General features: G+C 39.7%; 1 protein-coding gene across 8 annotated transcripts in view; it reads left to right on the top strand.

Moving 5' to 3' along the window:
• CACNB2 (calcium voltage-gated channel auxiliary subunit beta 2) overlaps positions 1-27461 on the top strand; it is a 391501-nt gene that overhangs the window by 181960 nt on the left and 182080 nt on the right. The window contains exon 1 of one of the 8 annotated variants that reach the window (XM_017529756.2): positions 15419-15724. The exons of the other annotated variants lie outside the window; for them this stretch is intronic. Coding sequence (XP_017385245.1) covers positions 15674-15724 — 51 coding nt within the window. The 5' untranslated portion in view covers positions 15419-15673. Of the gene's footprint in view, positions 1-15418; positions 15725-27461 lie in introns of those variants that run through there. 8 annotated transcript variants of the gene reach the window in all.

Raw genomic sequence — 27461 nt, 5'->3', positions numbered from 1 at the left:
TGGGCTGAAAAATTTGTAGTGCGTATTGATAGCCATTAATAAAGAATGCACTTGACTTTCACTTCTCTGTCCAGCAACATTTGTCTGATTTGTTTTGCACATTTTGGAATGCCCTCAATAGTCATTTCATTACAAGTAGAATAAGCATATCCAAGAAATGAAGGATTTGAAAACAAAATTATTGTCTTAACTAACTTGATTTACAGGTAGAACTACTGATGATAATATGCAAGGGGGCAGAAAACTCCCGTTTCCTTCTAAGGCGACTATTAGTAAACTTTTTACTTCACACACCACAAACTGAAGTATTTCCAAAGAGCAAGCCAGGAGGAAAATGTGTCTCTTAGAAACAGAGAATTGAAAAAGCAGAAATAGTCCTTCTCGGTGAAGCTGAGGAGTTCTGGAGCATCCCTGTAGGCCATGAGACATTTTCTCAGATAAGTGAGAAGTTGACATTGAGCCCCTGATTACTCTAAACACCTTCCCTCCACCTCCAACTGATTGCACTGATTGAAAAGATCAACTTGGGGTGTAAGTGCAGTGATGTAACTAGACTTTGAGAGATTGTCTTAGGATATGTTTTGACTATGCGTGTATTAGAGAATACCACAGTACTTAGAAAATTTAATTAATTTATTCTGCTAGCTACCAGAAGTATGACAAATTAGTGATTGACGAGGCAATTGGAAGTTGGAAAGAATGAATAAGACCTGCTGTTTGATAGCACAATAGGGTGACTATAGTCAACAATAACTTAGATGTACCTTTTTAAATAGCTTGAAGAGTATAACTGGATTATTTGTAACTCACAGGATAAATGTTTGAGGGCATGGATACCCCATTCTCCATGATGTGCTTATTTCATCTTGCATGCCTGTATCAAAATATCTCATGTACCCCATAAATATATACTCTGCACCCACAAAAATTTTTTAAGAAAGAGAGAAGGCAATTGGTGTTTAGTACTTCAATGACCTCACTAATGTGAATATGTGACAGTCACAGGAACCTTTACCTCATATTAGGTTCTGACCTGTTGATGCATCTTTTGCCTTCTCCCAGCCTTTTTGAATTTTTTTTGGGGGGGCGGGGACTCATGGGTTCTTGATAGAGAGAAACCTTTCTAAGCCAGGGGTGGTGGCTCATGCCTATAATCCCAGCATTTTGTGAGGCTGAGGTAGGAGGATCATGAGAGGCCAAGAATTCAAGACGAGGCTGAACAACATAGCAAGACCCTGTCTCTACAAAAAATTATTAGAAACCATCCAGGCATGGTGGCACATGCCAGTGGTCCTAACTACTAGAGAGGCTGAGGCAGGAGGATCTCTTGAGCCCAGGAGTTGGAGGATGTGATGAACTATGATCGCACCACTGCACTCCAGCCTGTACAAGAGAGCAAGACCCTGTCTTCACAAAATAGAGAAACCTTTCTGGGATGTTAAAATCCCTCAAACAGAAATCATAGAAATCAGAGAGTATTAACTCTGATTTCCAAGTGAACATGTTGGAAATCAGAGAACAAAGCTAATGACAAGAATAATTAAAAAGAGCTGAATAATAGATAATAATGCAAATCAACTTTCATGGATGAAATTGAATTTGTAATAAGTAGATATTTTGTGGTTAATGTTTGTTGATTAAGATTCTTTGCTGTTCACCAACTCAATCAGTGTTTTGTTTTTGTTGTATTTTTTTGTAACACGTTTGTTGTCGTACAAAACATCCCACATATCCGTAATTTTACAAAATTACCCTGAATGAGATAGGAGATTAGCGACAATTGTCTGAAGACTATGTGATATCTACAATTATATTATTTTACTTTCTCTTAGAAAAATGGAGAGGTATTTAGTGTTCTATTAATCTCTGATTTCAAAGTGTGAAAGAAATAATGACTGTATTTATGAAACTAAGGTAGATGATTGTCAAAACATGACATAAAAGGAATAAATTCTTAAAGTATCTTATTTTTGCATTAGAGACCACAGCTGGCCGAGTCACTTACATTAATAGATTTGTAATGCTTTTACATGTGCCGTAGTGATAAGTGTATTCAATTTAAAAGTTTCACTTTCTGTCTAAAAACATCAAGGAAATATTTTTAAAACTTTTTTTTTACATTTTGGAAATGAGAGACCTGTGGAAAATTACAACAAAAAGGATAGCCACTATCTTAACTTTTATGGCGATATTCTTTTTTTTTTTTTTTTTTGAAACAGGGTCTTGCTCTGTCACCCAGTCTGGAGTTTGGCGTGATCATGACCCACTGCTGCTTCACCTCCTGTGCTCAAGCAGTCCTCCAGCCTCTGTTTCCTGAGCAGCTGGGACTACAGGCACATGCCACTGCACCCAGCTAATTTTTTTTGTGTGTGTGTGATGGGGTTTCACTATGTTGCCCAGGTTGGTCTTGAACTCCTGGGCTCATGCAATCCTCCCGCCTCAGCCTTCCAAGATGCTGTGATTACAGAGCTCCTGGCCTCTCCTTGTTTTTCATTATTAGTTTTCCACATCTGCACATATTCCTAAGCAAAATAGAGTGATTTTGCCTAGTTTTATACTTTGTATGTAAATGCAATCATATTCTATGTATATATTTTTGAGGGCTTGCTTTTTTCACTGAATATTACATTTCTACAGTTGGTCTATGATATTTGTACAATATTCCGTTTTAGAATCTATATCACAGTTTATCCACTCTGCTGTTGGTGAACATTTAGCTTGTTTTTTTTTTTTTTTAATTTTGGAGCACTAATTGAATCATAGTATAGTAATGTTCACAATTATGAATCTGAATCATCAAAAAAGATTTACTTGGATTCCATATTTTCAGTGTAAGGTTATATGCAATTAGAGAATATTCTCCCCAGAATGGATTTCAATGTGATATTTTTGAGCAGTTAAAAGAGTGAGTTTTAATACTGGAAAATTCACTTACTTGGAATGTCCTAATGAAAGGAAATAATCCTTTTCAATAACTATGCTGAACAGAAAGGAAAAATTTGGAAAGCTATATGTTGTTAATAGATTTTCCTATTTTCTCCATCCAGAAAATAGTAGTGAGTTTCTCTCAGGGATGTTTTAAACTATTACAATGTAATTGCAGTTATTAGAACACATCAAAATGAGACAACATAAATTCAGTCATCTCCATCTTAAAGGCATTTGTAGAAAATGGCATGTTATATTCCATAAATAGTCTGCTGATGTACAACAGGTAAAACATTACATAAAATGATAGGGGAAATACAGTTTTAAACATATAACTGATTATATGATGTCTGGCTAGGAATGCAAATAAATCTTTGATGGTACTCACACTTGCAAAGAATTTAAAAAATTGTTCATTCGCTCATCCATCACCAATGAATTAGGTACCATCTATGTGTTTGAGCCTGGGAATGCAAAATTGACTGGACACAGTTTCTGTTCATGAGGATCTTCAGAGTTATAGGGAAGAGAATTATATATTAGGTAAGTATTTACGTACATGGGGTGGCTGGTGCTATTATGAACAATATGCAGTGAAGAATGAAGAGAAGCTTTCTCTCTGATAAGGTTAGGGAAGGCATATGAAAGAAAGGGAGGCTTCCATTGGATTTAAAATATGGGGCCAGACATGGTGGCCCATGCCTGTAACCCCAGCACTTTGGGAGGCCAAGGTAGGTGGATCACAAGGTCAGGAGTTCAAGACCAGCCTGACTAACATGGTAAAACCATGTCTCTACTAAAAATATGTATATATATAAAAAATTAGCTATGTGTGGTGGCACGGGCCTGTAATCCCAGCTTCTCGGGAAGCTGAGGCAGAAGAATCACTTGTACCCAGGAGGCAGAGGTTGTGGTGAGCTGAGATCATACCACTGCACTGCAGCCTGGGTGACAGAGTGACTTTGTTTAAAAAAAAATATGGATTGCAGTTTGCCAGGGAGACAAAGAGGGAGGCCATTTCAGAATGCAGAAGCTTTGCTGGCCTTGCCAGTCACAGATACTTACAGAATGAATGTTTGGTATTCGTAAAGGAATATGCGAGGAAACATAGTAAGCCAATTTGGAAGTCCATACTATGGAATGCAAAGTAACAGAAATAATGGAGTTTCACTCTTGTTGCCCAGGCTGGAGTGCAATGACACAATCTCGGCTCACCGCAACCTCTGCCTCCCAGGTTCAAGTTATTATCCTGCCTCAGCCTCCTGAGTAGCTGGGATTACAGGGGTGTGCCACCACCGCTGGCTAATTTTGTATTTTTAAGTAGAGATAGAGTTTCACCATTGTTGGTCAGGCTGGTCTTGAACTCCCGACCTCAGATGATCTACCTGTCTTGGCCTCCCAAAGTGCTAAGATTATAGGCATGAGCCACCGCACCTGGCAAAGACACCACATTTTCAGTGTGCACTGGGCCCCCCAATCATGTATCCAGTCCAGAGTGTCTCCATTTGCTAGTTGCAGAAATTGACTTACCATGCAATTTGCCTGAAATCTAGTTAGTTTTTGTGTTTTTGTTTTTTTAAAGACAGGATCTCACTTGGTCTCCCAGGCTAGAGTACAGTGGCTGAATCATAGCTCACTGTAACCTTGTCCTCCTGAGCTGAAGGGATCCTCGTGCCTCAGCCTCTCAGGTAGCTGGGACTACAGGCATGTGCCACCATGCCCAGCTAGTTTTTTAAATTTTTTGCAGAGATAGTGTCTTGCTATATTGCCAAGGCTGGTCTTGAACCCTGGTCTCAAGTGATTTTCCTGCCTTGGCCTCCCAAAGTTGCTGGGATGACAGGCTTGAGCCACCACACCCAGCCAAAACCTTGTCTGTCTGTCTATCTCTCTCTCTCTCTCTCCTTCCTTCTGTCCTTCCCTCCTTCCCTCCTTCCTTACAGCACTTTGGGAGTCCTAAGGTGAGAGGAGCACTCAAGCCTAGGAGTTCAAGAACTACTGGGGCAACATAGCAAGACTCGGTCCTACAAAACATTTAAAGATTAGCCAGGTGTACTGGTGTGTTCCTGTGATCACAGTTACTTGGGAGGCTGAGGTGGGAGGATCATTTGAGCCCAAGAGGTTGAGGCTACAGTGAGACATGCTTGTGCCTCTCCCCTGAGAGACAGAGCAAGACCCTGTCTCCAAAATAACTAAAAGTTAAGATTAAAACTAATCTGTTTCTTAATTAGGTGACGCTAGGCCCAGTGGCAAACACCCGTTGTCCTAGACACTTGGGAGGCTGAGGCAGGAGGATCACTTGAGCCTGGGGATTTGAGGCTGCAGTGAGCTACGTTTGTGTCACTGCAATCTAGCCTGGGGAACATAGCTAGTTGCCATTTCATTTAAAACAAAAAATGAAAATTGCATCATTTCTTCTCCTTTTTTTTTTTTTTTTTGGAGACAGAGTTTCACTCTTGTTGCCCAGGCCTGGAGTGCAATGGGTTCAGGCGATTCTCCTGACTCAACCTCCTAAATAGCTGGGACTACAGGTGTGCTCCACCATGCTATTTTTTTTTTATTTTTAGTGGAGACATGGCTTCACCATGTTGGCCAGGATGGTCTTGATTTCTTGACCTCGTGATCCACCCACCTTGGCCTCCCAAAGTGCTGGGATTACAGGTGTGAGCCACCACACCTGGCCTGTACCACTTCTGACTTTTTTTAACTTAAATTAACTGAGAAGTCCTGGAGATTCTAAGTGTTAGCTCTAACTGCTTGAGATTCTTGCATAACGTCTTGGTCCTTCGACATGTTTAGTAGAATAGCAGCTGTAGAGCTGTTGGCTTGAATCCTAAGCCACTATCCTTTGTCTGGTGATGAGTGAAGCATCCTTTCTTGACAACAGAAGACTCTGAGTCTCAGGCCCGTCAAGTAACTTAGCCACTTAGTTAATGGCAACAGAGCCAGGCCTAGCTCAAATCTCCAAATCTGACTCTGGTGTCCTCTTCACTGTACTGAATGAACTTCAAGGTTTCCCTGGGATTGTGGGCCAAATCGTATCTCTCTAAAAGTGCTAAGTGTGTTCATGGTGGTAGCTTGCAGGAGTCGATTGGAGGTGGGGCAGAACTGGTGAGGGGGAAGCTCTCTAAGCAGATGGAAGAGAAAATGCAGAGGCCCCAACACAGGAATGCTCTTGGCTCAGTCCAGGGACATCAGGTCACCAATGTGGCTGCAGTGTGCAGATGAAGGGGCAGAGTGAGGGGAGAGGAAGTCCCCGATGTGGATGGGAGCCATGTGTCCCCAGGCCCTGCAGGCCACAGTTATCTCAGCCGCAGCAAGATACGAGTAGAGGACTTTAATTTTAAGCAGCAGGGTGATGCAAGCTGTCCGTGCCTTATGAAAGACCACGTTGGCTGCTCTGTGGAGATTGGACAGCATCCCAAGAGATGAGCTGGGGATATTGCTACAGGGAGGGGTGGTGAGAGGTGACGAGGGTTGGATTTGAGAAACACTTTGGAATTAGCACGGACAGGGCTTGGTAAGTGTTTGGCTGGGAGGATGGGGGAGCACAGGGGTGCTGTGTGCTGTAGTGTAGAGAACTACAGTATGAGGAATTAATAGGGCTTTTGGGGACACAGAAAGATCAAGAAGTCTATTGGAAATCCATGCAGAGTCATCAAATTGGCATTCAGTGTAACAGTCTGGAACTCGAAGACCTTAAATATTCAGGAAAATCCAACCTCACAGAAACAAAGAGTATTCCAGGACTACAGAGTAAGTATTCTTTCAACATAGGTGAGACGTGAACATTTCAGGAGGAAATCACTGCAGATGGCAGGTGAGAAAAAGGCTGGGGGAAGGGGATTAGAAAATGGGACAAGAGTGGGTATCTAAAAAACACAGTGGGACAAAAACAGCACTTTAGGTGACCTCCCTAGTCCCCAGCATACCTTGAATTATTCAGTGGCAATTGTATTAAGGAGAAATATTGAAACATTATGCATAATACATTGAATTACTTAGAGTCATTTAACTACTATAGACCATAATCAGTAGTTCATTTACAGTTAACTCTGAAAAGATGTTTCATTCATTCTGATAATATGGAAAAGGGACTTAACCATGTTAAATGCAGGTTACAAGTACCAAAAAATTACAGGCTATGATTTTCAGTGTCAAATTTATCAATAGATCTGTGGAGCAGTGGGGTAAGGAGGACAAAGAAGTCCCCAAAACACCTTTCCTCCTGTTATTTCTAGCCTTGTTTGAAGTGGCGGCTTTCATGAAGATAAAATTACTGTGCCTCTTCATTAATAACAGTAGCTTCTCATTTTCAAGTGTATCTCATTCAACAGTAGGGGTGGGGGATGGGAAAGAGTATTTTTCAGTTTTTGCAGTTAGCAGTAACAGGCTTGAATTCAACGTGCTGTCTCAAAAAGGCTCATTTATTTGAGTGGCTCTGATTTGAATAGAGTCTCACCTCATCCAAAGCTGCTGAATTGGAGGCCCGGTTAATCGTGACTTCTGAGAGGGATAAAATCTGAGGAAGGTGGGGGGGGGGCATGGCTCACACCTGTAATCCCAACACTTTGGGAGCCTGAGGTGGGTGGATCACAAGGTCAGGAGATCGAGACCATCCTGGCCAACATGGTGAAACCCCGTCTCTACTAAAAATATAAAAATTAGCTGGGCGTGGTGGCACACGTTTGTAATCTCAGCTACTTGGGTGGCTGACGCAGGAGAAATCGCTTAAACCCCAGAGGCGGAGGTTGCACTGAGCTGAGATCGTGCCTCTGCACTCCATCCTGGCAGCAAAGCGAGATTCCGTCTCAAGTAAAGCCTGTGGAAGGGATTTCCATAGTACAACTACTTGCATTAAATAGTACAGTTTTGGGACAAAAGTGCTTTGCTCTTTTCCTTACTCTTCTCAGTCACTAGCTATAGCTCAGGTAGAAATTTTGTTAATGTTAAAAAAAGAAAACTACTATTAGCAACACCATAGATTGCTATGTTGAAAGAAAATCCTATTATGTCTGTGACTATTTCCATCTTGTTTCTTTTTACTATGACATGTGAAACTGTTTCCTACTCTTATTTTTTGAGGAAAGGATGTGTTGGCTGTTATTTACCAAAAACACATGTGAGCCTTAGTGTGTACACACAAACTAGAGTTTTGTTTTGCTATTATGATTCATTGTCTGGCTAACACATACCATAATTATCCATATTTGTTCACATCACATGGCCTTGTATAATCAAAGATGACACTATTGAGGCATAAACTCTAAACTGGGGTGTGATCAAGGGAATTTTTTCACAATCCTGTATGGTTGGATAAATAGTCCAGACTTTGAAGTCTGGACTGACCACTTGAAATATGTGATCTCCAAAATTCTGCATTTTTTTGGGGATTGTCTCCTGGCAACATAACATATTTATACTTTGGCCACCACCTCCCCTTCCAGAAAGGTCTGCTGCTGTTTTAAAGTTTAAAATAACAAATGAGAATGTTGTTGTCTCACATTGAAGGTTCAGAATTCCTGAAGCTCTCCTCTCTGCTTTCTGTTTATGTTGACAGATAATAACAAGGCTGAGTACACATAAAACAACAGAATAACCCTTCTCTTTTCAGCTTAGTGAGTGAGCATCTTTAGTTATTAAAATGGTGCATTATAACTGGGAATTCTCTAGTTATAATGTCATTTTCATTAATCCCATTTCACCATTTAGCAAAGATGACTTGGGGGCAAGTGACAAAGACAGCGGGTGGAAGGATACTGGAAGCAAGCTAAGGTCAGATGTCCCACTGTGTGAATACGAGCTGGGACCACAGAAACCTCAGGTCCCCTGCAACCTGATCCCCAGCTACTCCAGTGGCCTTTGTGGGCTTCTTCCAGAATCACAGAACAACGGGGCACTTTACTAAGATCCCAGGAGCTGCTTTTGAGATGCACCAAACTCACAGTGGTCTAGTTTTTCTACTCCTCATTTTGCCTCTCCAGTCTTCTGTCCTGCTTTCAAGCAACCTGAACTGGACGGAGAGAGAATTTGAATTTCACATTCTGGGATCTTAGGTTTTATTTGAAAGCGCTTCACACCGACGGCTTTGATATAAAGGGCACCTTCGATTCTGGCCGGTTTCTCAGTGTCAGCACTGTGGAGACAGAGAGACTGTGATGGGAGGCTCTCCTTTGCCTTGTAGGATGCTGAGCAGGAACCCTGGCCTCTGCCCACCAGATTCCAGTAAACTCCTCACCCCTCCCCATTGTAGCAATCAACAATGGCTCTAGAAATTGCCCAATGTCCCCTGAGGGGTCAAAATCACCCCCAGTTGAGAACCACTGAGTTACAGCGAAGGAAATTAACATTTATTTGGCAATTCTGATGTGCCAGATGTGTACTAGCACAGATGTTTTATGTAATTCTGGCAATTATGTTTTGAAGTCTTATCCTCTTTTTATGGATTAGGAACCTGGGAGATGACAAGGAGAAGTGTTGTTTTGTTTTGTGCTGTCTTCGTACTGATTTTCTGGTACTCAACAATGAAAATATAACCAGAAAAATTATTTTATACCCTGGAAAAAAGCCCTGAAAACGTGCTATTTTAATATGTTTATTCCATAATATGACTATCTACTTCAGACATTCATTCCCTTAGTTACAGACATCTAATGTGAAAATTTGTCAGAAGTACGAAAGTAAAAAAAAAAAAAAAAAATCATTGTTGAGTGTGGACTTACCCACCCAAATTAAGGTTGCCTTTCTTTTTCTATTCTCTTAACACTGGAAAGTGACCAAATTGTCTTGGATTTTTAATTTCTTCCGGTGTCAGCCATGACAAATTATCTCTCATCTAAAGCCCCTCACTTCCACAGGGTGTGGTAGCTCACACTTGTAATCCTAGCACTTTGGGAGGCCAAGGCAGGCAGATCACTTTGAGGCCAGGAGTTCAAGACCAGCCTAACCAACACAGTGAAACCCCATCTCTAGTAAAAACAAATAAACAAACAAACAACAAAAATAATTAGCTGGGTGTTGTGGTGCGCGCCTGTATTCCCAGCTTCCTCAGGAGGCTGAGGCATGAGGATCGCTTGAACCTAGGAGGCAGAGGTTGCAGTGAGCTGAAATGCTCTCCAGCTGTGTAACAAAGTGATACTTCATTAAAAAAAAAATTAAGTCTATCACTTCCTGTCTCACCTGAACCTCAATTATTCTCTTCTCTGGTTTTCAATCTCAAGTCTATTTTACATTGATGGGTACATTTATTCTTTAGTTTTTCTTATTGGTTTTTCTCTTTATGTTTTTCCCAAGGACCTCAACAAAATATCTCAGTCCCATTTGAGAGCAAGGAAAAAACCTAATTAATGTGTGAAAAGAATGATATACCTGTAGCAAATACACAAACAGTTATTTAGTATTAGAGAATTTACAGAAGCTTAGAAAGGCATTGAAATTCCTATATGTCTCATTTAGAATTTCCATCGACATCCTTCTCTTCAAACCTAAGTTGCTTTGGTTACCTGAAATCATTATTAGTTAACATTTTTTCTATTGTAAATATATTTTAGTGGCATTATAAATTAAGGTGGGCTGGGTTTGGAAAGCTAATATTCAAAATACCATCGTCAGAAGAGAAAGGAACTATGGTTTCAAATTTAAAACTGGTGTCCAAATATAATGTTTCCACACTTTCGGAACATTTCTATCAAATATAGATTGAATATAAGCTAAATATATATATATATATATATTTAATTCATTAAAGGAGCCAGCATGGTTAAGCCAGTTTGAAAAATTGTGGGAAAGGCTTAAGTAGGTATAATCTTTGAAAGAAAGAACGCTGGGCTGTGATTGTTTAATTAGATACAAGAACTGGTTACTGTTCCCCAGAACAATAAAATGAGGACTTAGGGTGAGCTGGACGCGGTGGCTGATGCTGTAATCCCAGCACTTTGGGAGGCCAAGATGGGTGGATCACCTGAGGTCAAGAATTTGAGACCAGCCTGGCCAACATAGTAAAACCTCATCTCTACTAAAAGCACAAAAATTAACCAAGTGTGGTGGTGAGTGCCTGTAATTCCAGCTGCTAGAGAGGCCGAGACATGAGAATTGCTTGAACCTAGGAGGCAGAGGTTACAGTGAGCCACGATTGCACCACTGCACTCCAGCCTGGGCAACAGAGAGAGACTGCATCTCAAAAAAATAAATTAAATAAATAAATAAATAAATAAATAAATAAATAAAAGACAGCTTAGGAGAGATCATCTTTCCTACAAGACAGCAAACATTTGCATTTCTTCTAGACCGATTTATTTATATTGGACAAATTCATTTGCATGTCTGTCAGTTTTTGACAAGTTAAAGTCTGTCCTCCCAGAGATAAAAAATATCCTAACCCATAGTAAATGCTGAGTTAAACAAAGGGTTCTAATTTCCCTAGCAAATTAGATAATCCTTGGTTGTGTGTTAGACACTTAAACTTTATTTGAGGTTGAAAAGTAACACAAACCCATTGGGGAAAGTTTGAAAAGTACTAAATTTTTTAAAAGGAAGGAAAAAACAAATACCCTCAAACCACTACTCAGTAACCCACAACCACTGTTAATATAATTCATATGCTTCCTTACGAGTTTTTTCTAAATATTTTCAACACTGGAATCTTTATTGTCAAAACAAATCGGTAGTCCCGTTTTTTCTTTTGCTTTGAGTTTTCTTTCTCTTCTTCCTCTTTCTTTTTTTTTTTTTTTTTTTTTTTTTTTTTCTTTTTTTTTTTTTTTTTTTTTTTTTTTTTTTTGACAGGGTCTCATTCCCGTTGCACGGACTAGTATACGGTATCATAATCTTGACTCACTGTCCCCTCAGTTTCCTGGGTTCAAACAATCCTCCCATCTCAGCCTCCTGAGTAGCTGGGATTACAGGCATGCACCACTATGCCTAGGTAATTATATTATTTGTAGAGATGAGGTGTCTCTATATTGCCCAGGTCTGTCTTGAACTCTTGAGCTCAAGTGATCTGTCCACCTCAGCCTCCCAGAGCTCTGGGATTACGGGCATGAGCCACCATGACTAGCCTACTATTTTCTTTTATTTCCTCTTATCTATTGTAGCATTTATTACATAATGGAAGTGTGGCATAGCATTTTAATGGCCAAACAATGATCTAGCGCTTTTTGTATAAAAAATTTTTAAGTTTTTCCTAACTTTAGATATTTATTTATTATAAATTATTTCAGAATACAAAGAGGCATAGAAAATAGAATGACCATGGGTGTAGGTATGACCTAGTTTTGGAAACATATTACTGATAAAGGTGTCCCTTCCCCTCACTGACCCTTCCAAATGTCCTCCTCTCCAGACATAAACACCGTCCTGGATTTGGTATTCATTATTTTCATATTTATCTTTACATGTTTTACAACCTACATAAAGTATATAGTATTTCTGCGTATTTTCAAATTTGCTACAAATCATAAGTTCTTTTTTAAAATGTCTGTCTATATTAAGGTGTACGACATGAGGCTTCGATATTCATTTACACAGTGAAATGAAACTGGATCATTATCTTACAGTATGAACAAAATCAACTCAATATGGATTAAAGACCTGAAACCATAAAATTCCTAGAAAACGTTGTGGAAAATCTCCTAAATACTGGCCTTTGTAATAATTTTTTAAAATATCACACCAAAAGCTCAGACAACAAAAATAAAAATAAACAAGTCAGATTATACCAAACCAAAAAGCTTTCTCATAGCAAAGAAAATAGTTATCAAAATGAAAAGGCATCCTGTGGGTTGGGAAAAAATATTTTCAAATTACATATCTGATAAGGGATTCATATCCCAAATATATAAAGAACTCATAGAATAGAAAAAAGATATAACCTGATTTTTTTTTTTTTTAAGTCGGAGTCTCTCGCCCAGGCTGGAGTGCAGTGGTGCAATCTCGGCTCAGTGCAACCTCTGCCTCCTGAGTTCAAGTGATTCTCCCGCCTCAGCTCCTGAATAGCTGGGAATACTGGCAGATGCCACCATGCCTGGCTAAGTTTTTGCATTTTTCGTAGAGACAGGGTTTCACTAAACCTGTGTTAATCAGAATGGTCTTGATCTCCTGACCTCATGATCCGCCCAGCTCAGTGTCCCACAGTGCTGGAATTACAGGTGTGAGCCACCGCACCTGGCCTCATAAGCTAACTTTAAAATGTGCCAAGGACCTGAGTGGACATTTCTCCAAAGACATAAAACTGGCCAACAAATATATGTCAAAGTGTTCAACATCACTAGTCATAATGAGATACTATTTTATTCTTGTTAGGGTGGCTATGATCAAAAGAACAAGAGAGAGCAAGTGTTGGTGAGGGTGTGGAGGAAAGGGAATGCTTGTACACATAGGTTCTTAAGGTTCCCTAAAGTTCCAGAACTTGCTTCTTGTATCAACGTTGTGTTTACAGGGGCTTTACTCAAGTAGGTAACACCCAGGCCATGCACTTTCACACTGAATAGTATCTAAAACTTTAACCTCTTTTCTGGTGATATGCATCTAGGTCGTTTCTTTTTTTTTTTTTTTTAATTTTATGAAACAGGGTCTCACTCCACCCAGGCCAGAGTGCAGTGGTGTGATCCATAGCTGATTGCAGCCTCTTCCTCTTGGGTTCAAATGATCTTCCCAACTCAGCCTCCCAAGTAGCTGGGACCACAGGCACATGCCACCATGACTGGCTAGTTTTTTAATTTTTTGGCAGAAATGGGGTCTCCCTTTGTTGCCCAGGCTGCTTTCAAACTCCTGGGCTCAAATGAAGCTTTGAGCTTCCCACCTCCCACCTCCCACCTCGGCTTCCCAAAGTGCTGGAATTGTAGGCATGAGCCACCATGCCCAGCCTATTGACTGTTTTTTCCTACAGCCCCTCAGTGTAGGTAGGGACTTTTTGTTCATGCACCTTCCTGTATACTCATGTCCCTGGGTATGTACTGAGAGGTGGGATGCCAAGCCTACGTATTTGTGCATCAACAATTTCATTACATCCTGCTAAATATCTAATGTGACTGTACCAGTTTATTCTCCCACTAACAGTAGGTGAAAGTCTGCTTGCTCTGCATCCTGGGTTTACAAACCTTTTCCGTAAATGGCCACATAGGAAATATTTAAGCCTTGGGAGTTACATGGTCTCTGTTGCAACAACTCTCATCTTCTAGCACTAACGTGGCCATAGACCATACATAGGTGAACAAGCCTGTATGTTCCAATAAACCTTTATTTAAGCACATTGATTTGAATTTCATGTAATTGTCATGTGTCACAAAATACCATTCTGTTCTCGATTTTTCCCCAGTAACTTAAAAATGTGAAACACAGTGGGGTGCAGTGGCTCACTGCTGTAATCCCAGCACTTTGGAAGGCCGAGGCAGATGGATCACTTGGAGGCCGAGGCAGGTGGATCTCTTGGGGTCAGGAGTTCGAGACCAGCCTGGCCAATATGGTGAAACCCCATCTCTAATAAAAATACAAAAAATTATCCATGGCGGGTGCCTGTAGTCCCAGCTACTCAGGAGGCTGAGGCAGGAGAATCGCTTAAACCCGGGAGGTGGAGGTTACAGTGAGCTGAGACCACGCCACTGCACTCCCACCTGGGTGACAGAGTGAGACTCCCTCTCAGAAAACAAAATGTGGAACACAGTTTGCAGGTTATATGAAACAGGTGGCTGGCTGGGCCTGTCTGCGGGCCGTAGTTTTCCATCCCCTTCTTAACATTTTCACCAAGATCTGAGATTTTCAGATTTTCAGATTTTTAAAAAATATTTCCACCCTGATGGATGCAAAATGGTGATCTGTGATTTTAGTTTGTATTTCCAGCATTTTATTCTGTTTATTGACCACTAGAATTTTATCTCCTATGATTTCTCTCTTCATGTCTTGTTTTCCATATTCTTTTAGTTGTGGGTCTTTTGATTTATAGGAGTTCTATTTCCTGGAGAGTAATACCCATATGTGTGTGTGTGTATATATATATATGTGTGTGTGTGTGTGTGTGTGTGTGTGTTGCAAGCATGCTCTCAGAATATTGTGTTTATTATAATTTTAATGCTGTTTTTTAATATAAAGAAGTTTTCAATTTAAACAAGGTAAATGTCTCCAAGTGATTCTCATTTGACTGTGGAAAAAAAATTGGATTTTCCATTCACACTGAGATCTTGAAAGGCAACAACAAAAAAAAAGAAAGATATCACTTTCTTGTGTGCAAAAGAGAAAATATTTCTTCACTGAGTGGGAGTAGAAAAATATTTTTACTTTTATTCCAGACCTTTTCAGCGCAGTAGTTTTCGTTGAATGCTAACAGCTTATCCAGTTATGCAACCAATTGTTCTCTTCTGAAGGAAGGATCCTTAAACAGGGCTGGAGCCCTGGAGGGACCTGTCGCATCTGATACTAATGAAGTGTTACTCTACTTTGACAAGTTTGCAGGCGTCCCTTTTCCAAGCCAGCTGACGTAATTTAGAGGAGAAAAAGACCCTCCCACTTGGGTTTGTTAGTTGACTTTGATGAGCTCCTCTGTTCTGCCTAAGTGGCTCTGGAACAGAGAGCTATTGTGATCTGACGAACTTTAGAAAGTCACCCTAACTCAGACTACACACCCCAAGCCAGCAAGAAAAAGGAAAGCAGTTGATATGCTGTTCAGCACAGCAAGACTTGGCTGTCTTTAGTCCTGAATTCTTGCTCCTGTGAAGAAAATTCCTGCTGGAGTGCTGGGAGCACTTGGAATTGGTTTAGCATGCTTGACAGACGCCTTATAGCTCCTCAAACTAAATGCATTCTTCCTGGGGTAAGCATACGGAGAGAAGCCGACCAGATGCACAGTGTGGTTTAAAGAAAAACAGGAACGCTAGGAACTGTTGCTGAGCTTGAGCTAAAATCACATTAGTTACTTTTTAGACTTTCTTATCTTGCCAGAAATGTTGCCGTTCACAGTGTTATTACTTTAATGCAGTGGTGATTTAAGCAAGTGAAACTGTAACTCTGGTTTTAAACTGTATCTTACGGAGATTAATTTAGCAGCTTGGAGAGAGAGTCCCAATGCAGACAAACTTAGTGGAAAATGAAAATGCATTTTCCAGCTCTAGACAAGCGCTTGTCTTGAGTGTCATTCTGACAGGCTAGCCACTGAGCTTTGTGTTTGTCTGAGACCTTTCCGTGTAAATCATGATGGTTTCAATTTAATGTATAAATCATGGTGATTAGACTTTTCTGTGAAAATCATGACTGGTTTGACTTGCTGTGTTGCTGCAAATTAAGATTTTTTTCACTCTTCATCACTTTAGAAATTTTGAATTTAATAAAATAGAGACGTGAGAGTAATGTTAAAATACTTAAAGCTTTGCCACACGGGGACTGGCTGTTTGGGTCTTTAGATTTGGTTTAGAACTCTTAAAGAAAAGATCATATTATTATTTATTGGCGCCTTTCTAGGAAAGGACAAAAGCATGCACAAAAAATCCTGAACCTAAAACTAAACCAGAGCCTGTGAAAATGAAAATCATAAAGTTACAAATATCTGTGCAAATAGGACATGAAAGTGTCATTTTAAAATTAATAGTTTGTCTAAAAATTATTTTTAAGTACTTTTTTTGTTTCTTATTGTTCCAACCTATACTAAATTTAGTATGACAGAGAAAAAAATGCCTGCTAGGAAATAACTTCGTGGTCATCTCTTCTGTTTGATACCTTATAAAACTGGAAACTGCAATACTTTGCTTAATCTGTGTGATTTTGATGCTTCTGTTATTAGATTTCAATTTAAGTTTTCTAAAGATACAGAATTTCACTTGCTGAGTTGGCCCTCATTAAGTATTGTATGCCACAGTTCTGTTTCTTTAGGATCTGACAAATCTGGCAGTGTATATGCTAATTATAAACGATTTCTGGGCATTAGATGTGTCGCAAACACTTGCGAATGCTATTTGCATCCAATTTAGAAATCATTGAATACCTGTTTGAGGACATCTGAAATCATTTCCTATAAACTTGCCTGCTTTTTAAGAATATTATCAAACATGAAATAACTGCTATACTTTTTCCTGTAGAGGAATTCTTTGGATTAGGAAAACATGTATAACCTAAAATGCAAATTGCCAAATACATTCCATTGGCCATTTTGAATATTTTCAGCAACAGAACTGGTCACAGTTATGTCACAGTTATTTAATAAGAATGACAATTTTAAATAGTTATGAGGCCAGGTAGGGTGGCTCACACCTGTAGTCCCACAAGTTTGGGAGGGTGAGGTGGGAGGATCACTTGAGGCAGAGGCTGGAGACCAACCTGGGCAGCATAGCAAGATGCATGTCTACAAAACAATAATAATCACATGAATAATTCATCCTACGATTAGTCCTGTCTTGAATTATTATGGAGAATCTGTACAGGGATGTTTATTCTTTTAAATTACTTCTTCTCTAAAAATAGACTTTTTGTTTCCTATGGCCTGGCCACTTCTTATTTTAACTAATGACTGCGCTTGAATGGGGCTTATAAATACAGGGAGGTTTGGATTTTTGAATGGTTAAAGTTTAAAATAACTCTTTATAAAGTCTTTATGACCATTCAGCACTTTCAGTCTTAAAGTTCTCCGATAATGACAGAAATGTTTCTTTCAAGTTTGGACAGTAATATAAATGGAGAAATTTTTAAAAATTATACATATGTATATATATGTATATTTATATGTTTTTGTATGTGTATTATGGGATAGTTTTTTAGAATGCTGAATAAACTGTGTGGCCTTTATATTAGTTCTAATGCAAGTATGATTTCAGTTTTTATATCAGTTTCAGTTTATTTCATTACCTTTTAAAGTCATTCCAAACTCCAAATACAGAAAACACTTTGAGAAATTACTCATTTAATTCTCATTGTGCATTAAAATGAAATCAATAATCCAATGCAGTTTGGCATAATTACTTTCTACTGCCAAAGCCAAATACATATAAATCAGTCTAACTAGTGTTAAGTGCATAATTTATTTATGAATTCTGGTTTTATTGCATTATAAATCTCTCAAATATGGTATCTTTAATAACTGCAATCGAGTGCCATTATTCTTAGGCCCAGATGGTCACTTCTTCTATCCTTTCCTCCCTTCTTTCAAATAACAATGATCTCTCTGATTTGGGCAGGGTATGTGTGTGTGTGTGTTTTGTGTGTGTGTGTGTATATACACGCATCTATATACATATATGTATACACACATGGGTGCCTGTATATATAAATGTGTGTGTGTGTATATATATATACATATATATACACACACACACATATTATCAGTAATTTTCATTTTTTCTGTCTGTGGTTAAAAGCAAGTGTTTGGTTTCAGTCAGACTTGACATTGAATACTAAACCATTCCCTAAATAATGGTGTGATTTGGCAGATTTTATCTTCCCTGAGCCTCAGTTTTATCTGTAAAATTAAGAGTAATAATAACTGTTTCAAGATATTTGTGAGAATTTTTTAAAAGATCAGAATACGTGTATACAGTATAATTATATAGATGGTTTAGCTCAGCTTAGTTCCTAGAGTTATTTAGGGAAGGTACATGCCTTCTTATATTTTCTGCAATAGCCAAGAATCAAAGAACTTAGCTCTGAAATTCCAAACTGTGGTATTTGTGAAAGGCAGTAACGGAAAGTGATGAGTTGGTTTTTTATTTGCATATTGGAGGACAGGGGGAGAGATTGAACATCCTCCTTGTGAAGTGTGACTCCTTTGGAGATCTGTGGATCTGCTGTCGCGGTTGAGAGGAGAAGGCAAATGCAAACGCTCTAAAACTGTGTGCAAATATTTCAGTCTCCGCATATATGAACGTTTTCTAGCTTCTGTTAGTTCTCCAAGTGGTCCGCAACTCCTAAATGGAAAAACAAACAAATCAAAACAGAGATCCTGGATGAGCATAAGCCTGAGAGAACAAATAAGATGATGGTGGTTAACTATTCTAAGACTAGTAATTTTGGGTTGATTGTTTTTCTTCTTTACCTTTATATCGAAAAGAAAGAAAGAAAGAAAATGACTGTGTATTCCTGTATGTTAAAAAACAAATAGTGATCTAAGGCTGCAAGTTTCTGCATCGTTCTGTAGATATAATTTGTATGTAAAGCTAAGTATAATGTTCATAAGGCGTGGGGGCTAATGAATCTACATGGAGATGCTGGCTTCAGCATCAAGAGGTGCTATTCTGTTTAATTTTACCTTGCCCCATAAAATGATCAGTTTGTGGAAACGGTCATTTTGTGCAATTACAACCTAAATTTGCAAGTTATTTTGATTATTAAAATTGACAAAAGTGGTTTTTTTTTTTAGACAAAGTCTCACTCTGTCACCCAGGCTGGAGTGCAGTAGTGCCAGCTCAGCTCACTACAGCCGTTGCCTCCTGGGTTCATGAGATTCTCCTGACTTAGCCTCCTGCATAGCTGGGATTACAGGTGCCCGCCACCATGCCCAGCTAATTTGTATTTTTAGTAGAGATGAGGGTTCACCATGTTGGCCAGGCTGGTCTTGAACTCCTGATGTCAGGTGATCCACTCACCTCGGCCTCCCAAAGAGCTGAGATTACAGAGGTGAAAGAGAGCTTTATCCTTCAAAGTTTTTTACTATTAAAAATAGAAGAAATAAGCCAGGCACTGTGGCTCATGCCTAGAATCCCAACACTTTAGGAGGCTAAGGCAGAGGGATCACCTGAAGTCAGGAGTTAAAGACCAGCCTGGCCAACATGGTGAAATCCCATCTCTACTAAAAATACAAAAATTAGCCGGGCATGGTGGCATGTGCCTGTAATCCCAGCTACTTGGAAGGCTGAGGCAGGAGAATCGCTTGAACCTGGGAAGTAGAGGTTGTAGTGAGCCGAGATCACACCACTGCCCTCCAGCCTGGGCAACATGAGCAAAATTCAATCTCAAAATAAAGTAAAGCAGAAGAAATACTAAAAGAATGTGGTTGTACAGATACTCCACAATCTCACCGTGCTTTGCTCAGATATTTTTATGCTGGCAGATTATAGTGCGTTCTTGTCTACAAGCATACATATTTTTATAGTTGTAACTATAGTGTTCAGACAATTGTGGATTCTGCCTTTTTTCTTTGAATCTTATTTTGACATGACCGTTTCAGCGTAATATAACATTGTGCAGATTTGCCATTGATTGTCCAATAAAATGGTAGTTTATTGTTGGACTTTTTAATTGATTTTATAATTTTGTTTTTATAGATAAATAAATCTATAATAACAAATTTGAACCTATGGTTTTCAGCTCCATTAAATAACTTATTTGAAATAAATTATTAGATGTGGAATTATTTGCACAGTGAGTGGGTTTGAATGTTCTTATTAATCTCTGGCTATGCCTTTGATATCTTTTTTCCAAATTCTACTGGTTGACAATGCCGATATTATTCATACACTGATTTTATCACAATGTACACAGCATTGGGTATTAATGATTGCTTCTCATATAAATAGTTATACAACATTGTTTTAAATACTCTTTGGTGGATTACTACTGAAGGTGAATGTATATTCTTTGTATTTCTGTGCCAATTGTTTTGTTAGGCTTCCTGTATTTAGATTAAAAGGTTATTTTTATTTGTTTGATATTAAGAGTAGCTCTGGGGTTCTCTCGCCTTGGAGCTTCATCCTCTGTCTCTGTGTGAGGGAGCTTCTTCCTTCTTTCTTGCCTATTAAACACTCTCTGCTCCTTAAAACAAAACAAAACTAAACAAAAAAGGAGTAGCTCCTTACAGATTAAACTTGAATAGCTTTTCCCATCCAATACTATCCTATCGAAATACTGTCGTTCATATAAATGTATCTCAGATTTGTATTGTAGTACTCTACTGATATCTCTAGAGGTTAGCTTGAGGAGATAGAGTATTCATGTATTTATAAATCAACACATAGACAAGTTACAAGATTAAGCTTCAATTTTGGAATGTGGAGCAAAAGCTTTAGACTTTATTCAGATACCTGTTTTGTTTTTTTGAGACGGAGCCTCACTCTGTTGCTTAGATCACTGCAACTCCTGCCTCCCAGGCTCAAGCCAGCCTCCCACCTCAGCCTCCCACGTACCTGGGACTACAGGTGTACACCACCATGCCTGGCTGAATTTTGAATTTTCTGTAGAGACAGGGTTTTACTTTGCTACCCAGGCTGGTCTCAAACTCCTGAGCTCAAGTGATCCTGCCACCTAAGCTTCCCAGAATGCTGGGATTACAGGTGTGAGCCACCGTACCTGGCCTGTTAGTGGCTTTTTGGACATCAGAGAGGTGAAAAGCCTTACCCATGAAATCACATCTAAGATCCTCAACTGTGCTATCAACACACAAAATAGACCTGCTGCCAGCAGTCCGAAAGGGCCACACTCACTGATAAAAGTGTACTCTTCGCAGAGTGTGTTTCATACCATTCTGTGCCTCCTAATCTTCTTAATAGAAGAAAAAGGCTTTGATTTGAAAACATGAGAGGATGGACACATCTCACCACATTGAAAGGACAAGAACAGACTGTATTCTGAATTCTAACACTGGCTCCTTAGTTGTTGAGCAAGTTGATTAACATCTCTGGGCTTGCTTTTTGGTTTTTGGTTTTTTTTTTTTTTTCTCCTATACAATGAAGGCAATATTTCTTATCTCTCCACTGCTCTGTTTGGGAAGCTGTAAAAGCCTGTATAGGTGATGCAGTACCCTTAAAGCATCTTAGAATAGCTGTTCCTAGTTTTGTTTTTACTTTGAAGCCTGAGCAATTACTTAAGTAATGTACCTTCAACATTGAGACCATGTTTTTTTGTGTGCTTTTTTGTTTTTGTTTTGTTGTGTTTTGTTTTGTTTTTTTGTTGGTGTGCTTGTTTGTTTTCTGAGGTGGAGTTTTGCTCTTGTTGCCCAGGCTGGAATGCAATGGCCCGATCTTGGCTTTCTGCAACCTCCAGCTCCCGGCTTCAAGAGATTCTCATGCCTCAGCTTTCCGAGGAGCTGAGCTTACAGGCACGTGCCACCACGCCCGGCTAATTTTTGTATTAGTAGAGACAGGGTTTCTCCGTGTTGGTCAGGCTGGTCTCGAACTCCTGACCTCTACTGATCTACCCACCTTGGCCTCCCAAGGTGCTGGGATTACAGGCGTGAGCCGCCATGCCTGGCAAGACCATGTTTTTACCAACCCAGGTATTTCTGCAATATGAAACCTGATGAGCCTGAGATTTTTCCTGTGTCAATGGCTATTTTTGTGACTTCCTTTAATAAGATTTAATGGTCAATATAAACACCTGAAAGGAATTTTTCAAGGCTAAATTCTATATCAGAAGGTTTTGAATGTCATGCACAGCTCGGCTTCCAAGTCTTTTACAGTGGGCTGTGAATAATTAATGCTGATTTGATGTCTGGGCATTCTTTAAAAAAGTATATATCCCTCCAAATAAAACAACAGGGAAAAAAAAGGAACCTCATGATATTTCCAGAAATTTTAATGACTCACATATGATATGTGTTGAGTAGTACCTAGGTGAAGTTAAATGTGGCCTCTGTGGAGGAAATTGCCGCTTACTTGGATAACATAACAAGATAAAAACAAGTTTACAACCATCCACATATTGAGAAATCATGAATTTCTATGTTATAGACATAAATATTTAAAGAACTCTCAGGTTAAAAGATCAGTTGAAAATTTGGAAGTTATGGAATTCAGTTCAATTTAGTATACTTATTGAATGACAATTAGAGAATAAGTTTGTCAACTGTCTCCTTAAAATGTTTTAATTGAGATACATATGTTTGGCACAAACATAGCTGGAATATGGACTCCCAAGGTGGTTATGTGGGCTAAATTTGAACTCAGAAAAATTATATATATATATATATATATATATATATATAAAGAGTGTGTGTACACACACACACACACACACACACACACACACACACACATGGTTGGTTTGTTTGATTGAGACAGAATCTTGCTGTGTCACCCAGGCTGGAGTACAGTGGCGTGATCTCGGCTCATTGCAACCTCTGCCTCCTGATTCTCCTGCCTCAGCTTCCTGAGTAGCTGGGACTACAAGCGTAATACCATCTCTACTAGAAATACAAAAATCAGCCAGGCACAGTGGTACATGTTGGTCTGGAACCCCTGACCTCTGGTCATCCAGCCTCCTTGGCCTACCAAAGTGCTGAGATTAGAGGCGTGAGTCTCCATGCCCAGAAAAAAAGTCTGTATTTTAAAGAGACCTCAGAACTAGGCCAGGCAAGGTGGCTGATGCCTGTAATCCTAGCACTTTGGGAGGCCAAGGCGGAAGATCATTTGAGCTCAAGAATTTGAGACCAGCCTGGGCAATGTAGGGAGACCCCGTCTCTACAAATAATCTTTAAAAATTAGCCGGGTGTGGTGATGTGTGCCTGTGATCCCAGCTCCTTGGGAGGCTGAAGTGAGAGATCACCTGTGCTCCGGACGTTGAGGCTGCAGTGAGCTGTGACTGTCCCTCTGCATTCCAGCCTGAGTGACAGAATGAGACCCACCGAAGAGAACAGAGAGACCTCAGACCTTTCCTCACTTGTTTGTATTTTGTATGAAGGGTAGGCATTCACAGGACATCATAGGACATACGATAGCATTCAGCATTCCCCATACACCCTCTGCTTGACCGCTTTTATGTGACTTTTGAAGGATGTGGCGGGAACAGCTAGTTGGTGAAAGTGTGACTGAAAGTTCTTTGTCTAAAGAGGCCTAAAAAGAAGGGTTTTCACAGAGCTCCAGCTTATTACAGTGACCTAAGTTAATGGACCACAGCATGTGTGAAGAATAACGGGTGCAGTGGTTGATGTGATATCTGCTTTTAGGCTGAGAAAATATATATTGGTTTAATTTCCACAACTAAGTTTGCATAACTTCTCTGGGACCATCTTCCATTCCAGCCGCATAAACCTGGCATTCAAAATGCCATTAAAATTGACGACAATCTGCTAGGTGCAATGACCCAGACACAACGGGACAAATATGGAATGACCCCACTTATATGAGGGACCTAGAATAAGTTCATAGAGACAGAGTATAGAATGGGGGTTGCCAGGGGTGGGGAGAGGAGGGGAGTGGCGAGTTAGTGTCTAATGGGGACAGACTTTCAGCTGGGGATGATTTAAAAAAAAAGTCCTGGAGGTAGAAGATGGTAATGGTTGCCTGATAATGTAAATGTATTTAGTGCTATTGAACCGTATGCTTAAAATTGGCTCAAATGGTAAATTGTATGTTATGCATATTTTGCCACAATGCTTACAATGCAATTTAATAAAAACCCACCTGTATTGAGCATGTATGTTGCATGAAGCCAGATGCTTTATATCTGTTATTTTTTTTAAATTCTCATAACAGCTGGGCGTGGTGGCTCATGCTTGTAATCTCAGCACTTTGGGAGGCCAAGGCAGGTGGATTACCCAAGGTCAGGAGTTCGAGACCAGCCTAGCCAACATGGTAAAACCCTGTCTCTACTAAAAATACAAAAAATAACCAGGCATGGTGGTGGGCGCCTGTAATCCCAGCTACTCAGGAAGATGAGGCAGGAGAATCACTTGCACCTGGGAGGCGGAGGTTGCAGTGAGCCAAGATCACGCCATTGCACCACAGCCTGGGCAACAAAAGCGAGACTCTGTCTCAAAAAAAAATTAAAAATAAATAATAATAATTCTCATTCCAGGTGTAGTGGTATTCACCTGTAATCCCAGCTACTCAAGGGGTAGAGGCAGGAGAATCTCTTGAAGCCAGGAGGCAGAGGTTGCAGTGAGCCAGGATTGCACCACTGCACTTCAGCCTGGGTGACAGAGTGAGACTCCATCTCCAAATAATAATAATCATTATTATTTTCATAACAACCCAGTGAAGTAGACACATGATCATCTCTAGTTGACAGATGAAGAATCTCAGCATAGTCAAGTTTGTCACTATCGTGGGGTCCCACAGGGGTCAGTGGCAAAAGCAGGAACTGGAACAAAAGGGCAGCATATTCGGTGCACGCAGCACACACAACACTGCCTGCGCCTTGCTGTTGTTTTTCTTTGTTTTGCCTCTGATGACTGCACTTTCTTACGGCCCCAGCTGCTAGAGCAGCCGGCATTCCTTTAGGAGCGCTTTAGGTTCCCTGGATCTTCACTCAGGGGCACCTCATTGACCTTGAGCCCTGCAGGTCCTGTAGCAGGAGGTGAGATTGCCCATCAGCCCTCCAGGAGTCCACCAGGCCCGGCAGGCCTTTACACAGCAGAACAAAAGGCTAGCTGTTTATTTCCTATGCAGAGTTAATGAAAATCACTCCACAGGTCAGATATCAAGATCATCTTAAAATTAACTTGTGTTTTAAAAACCATATTTTGTTTGGTTGCTTGGTGCTGGTGGTGGTTTGCGAGACAGGGTCTCACTGTCATCCTTGCTGGAGTCCAGTGGCACAACCGTAGTCTGCTGTAGCCTTGTATTCCTGAGCTCAAACGATCCTTCCACCACAATTAAAAATCATGTTTAGTCTTCTCTAAACAAGTAACTTTTATTAACATAGTTGTCAGTCTTCTACTCTGATCAGTTAGAATTTTTTTTAAATGAGCTGTTTCTTGTTTATCGTTATATGCCAGCTACTTTTCAGAGAAAACAAGAGTATAGAGTCATTCCCACAAGGAAATGTATATAAAAACAAAGATATTTTTATAAAGACCGCATGTGTACCCTTTCTTTCTTTTCTTTTCTTCTTTTTTTTTTTTCTGAAATGCATGTTTATAACCAGATTTCTCATCAGGCTTTCTTGGGATTTGTAAAATATGTTTCTTTGACAAATATAGGCTTAGGACTAAATATATTCTGTATCACATCATCATGTTGTATTACAGATTAGAAGACAATTAATTCTGTGACGAAGTATCATAAAGCGAGGAAGAAGGTGCTTGGTGAAATTAGATTGTGCTAGAGATCTTTTTGATTCTGCAATAAACTATATCTATACAGTAATCTGCTACATACAATGATCGTTCTCTCTCCATGTTCCTCTACCTGTATTTTTTTAATTGGGTGAAAATGACTCCCTACATCCAGAAATTTCAAAGCATTTTTCAGGATTTTGTTGGAAACACATGTTATTCTATTGTTACCATTTTCTGCCTTTTTCACTCTACCATGGAAAACCAGATGGTCTGAACAAGCTGAGAGAAATAATTTCCAACCCAGTGTATTTGCATAATTTCCTCTCTGCCCTTAATCTGGAACAAAAGGAAACAAAATGAACTGAGTTCAGCATAATAAACTAGATCAGTTCTTAATTAGAGAATTAGGAAAGTTTTCCACTTAATTTAAGATTCTGTGGTTGTGTTGCTTTCAAAGTTAGGGAAAGTCTCTTTCAAAGTGTGATTTCTATTAGATGCTTTTTTTCCTGATGAACTCCTTGATTCAACAAGTCAAAATGGCTCACAGTTTTTGTAAACCAAAGAAAGAGAGTTGCGACATTTAAAATACATATATAGACACGGAGAATTTCAAATGTTCTACACTCCTGCTGCTCTCTCAAGGCCTGTTCAGAGTCTCCTAAAAAGGATATTTGACCTGTTTGCAGAGCTGTGACAGATGATATTTTGACAGGTCTATTTCTTCTGCGTGTTCAATGCGGAGCCCAAGCTGAATAGGCGTTCAACCTAAAAGTGCAACTTGAAAATACGTTTTTGCATCCAAGCCAGCGTCTGCTGACTTCATTCTTATCCTTATGTAAGGGTAAGACATTTGATATTCTGATGTTCATATTACCTTTCTGATCATGTGAGTTGAGCGGAGGTCTACACATCACATCCCATGACAGGGTTCCTCTGTGAAGCAGGAAAAACCATGGCATCTGGTCTCCTTAATTCTTACAACACCGAGAGAACATAATTGCTTTATCATACAGGGCTATGAAGATAGCACATGTCACCCCTGTAGGAAAGCTCTTAGGTTGTGGAATTTGGTCAGTGACTCATGTTATCATGGAAGACTACTGAAATAGGGAACAGTGGGATTGATAAATCAAGAAAGCAAAGAGAAACCAGCAATAATCAGTAAATGATAAGCAAGTAACGTGGTTTAAAAGCATTCCAGGAGTTCCATTTTGAAGGCCTCTTGTTTACTTAGTTTTGCTACCCACTCATTGCTTTGGAAGAGTTTCTATTAATTTGACCTCATTTTTCAAAGTACACACTTCATCGCTATGCAAATTATAAGGGATTACCTAGGTTTCGTTGTAGAAATGTTTTCCAAGTAATACTTAAACATGCTTCAGGCTGGGCGCGGTGGCTCACGCCTGTAATCCCAGCACTTTGGGAGGCTGATGAGGTGGGTGGATCATGAGGTCAAGAGCTCGAGACCATCCTGGTCAACATGGTGAAACTCCGTCTCTATTAAAAATACAAAAATTAGCTGGACATGGTGGCACATGCCTATAATCCCAGCTACTCAGGAGGCTGAGGCAGGAGAATTGCCTGAACCCGGGAGGCGGAGGTTGCGGTGAGCCGAGATCGCGCCATTGCACTCCAG

Source organism: Cebus imitator, unplaced genomic scaffold, assembly GCF_001604975.1.
Source record: "Cebus imitator isolate Cc_AM_T3 unplaced genomic scaffold, Cebus_imitator-1.0 Scaffold61, whole genome shotgun sequence".
Classification (NCBI taxonomy): Eukaryota; Metazoa; Chordata; class Mammalia; order Primates; family Cebidae; genus Cebus; species Cebus imitator.
Note: the sequence above shows the minus strand (reverse complement) of the source record. Positions and strands in the feature narration are given on the sequence as shown.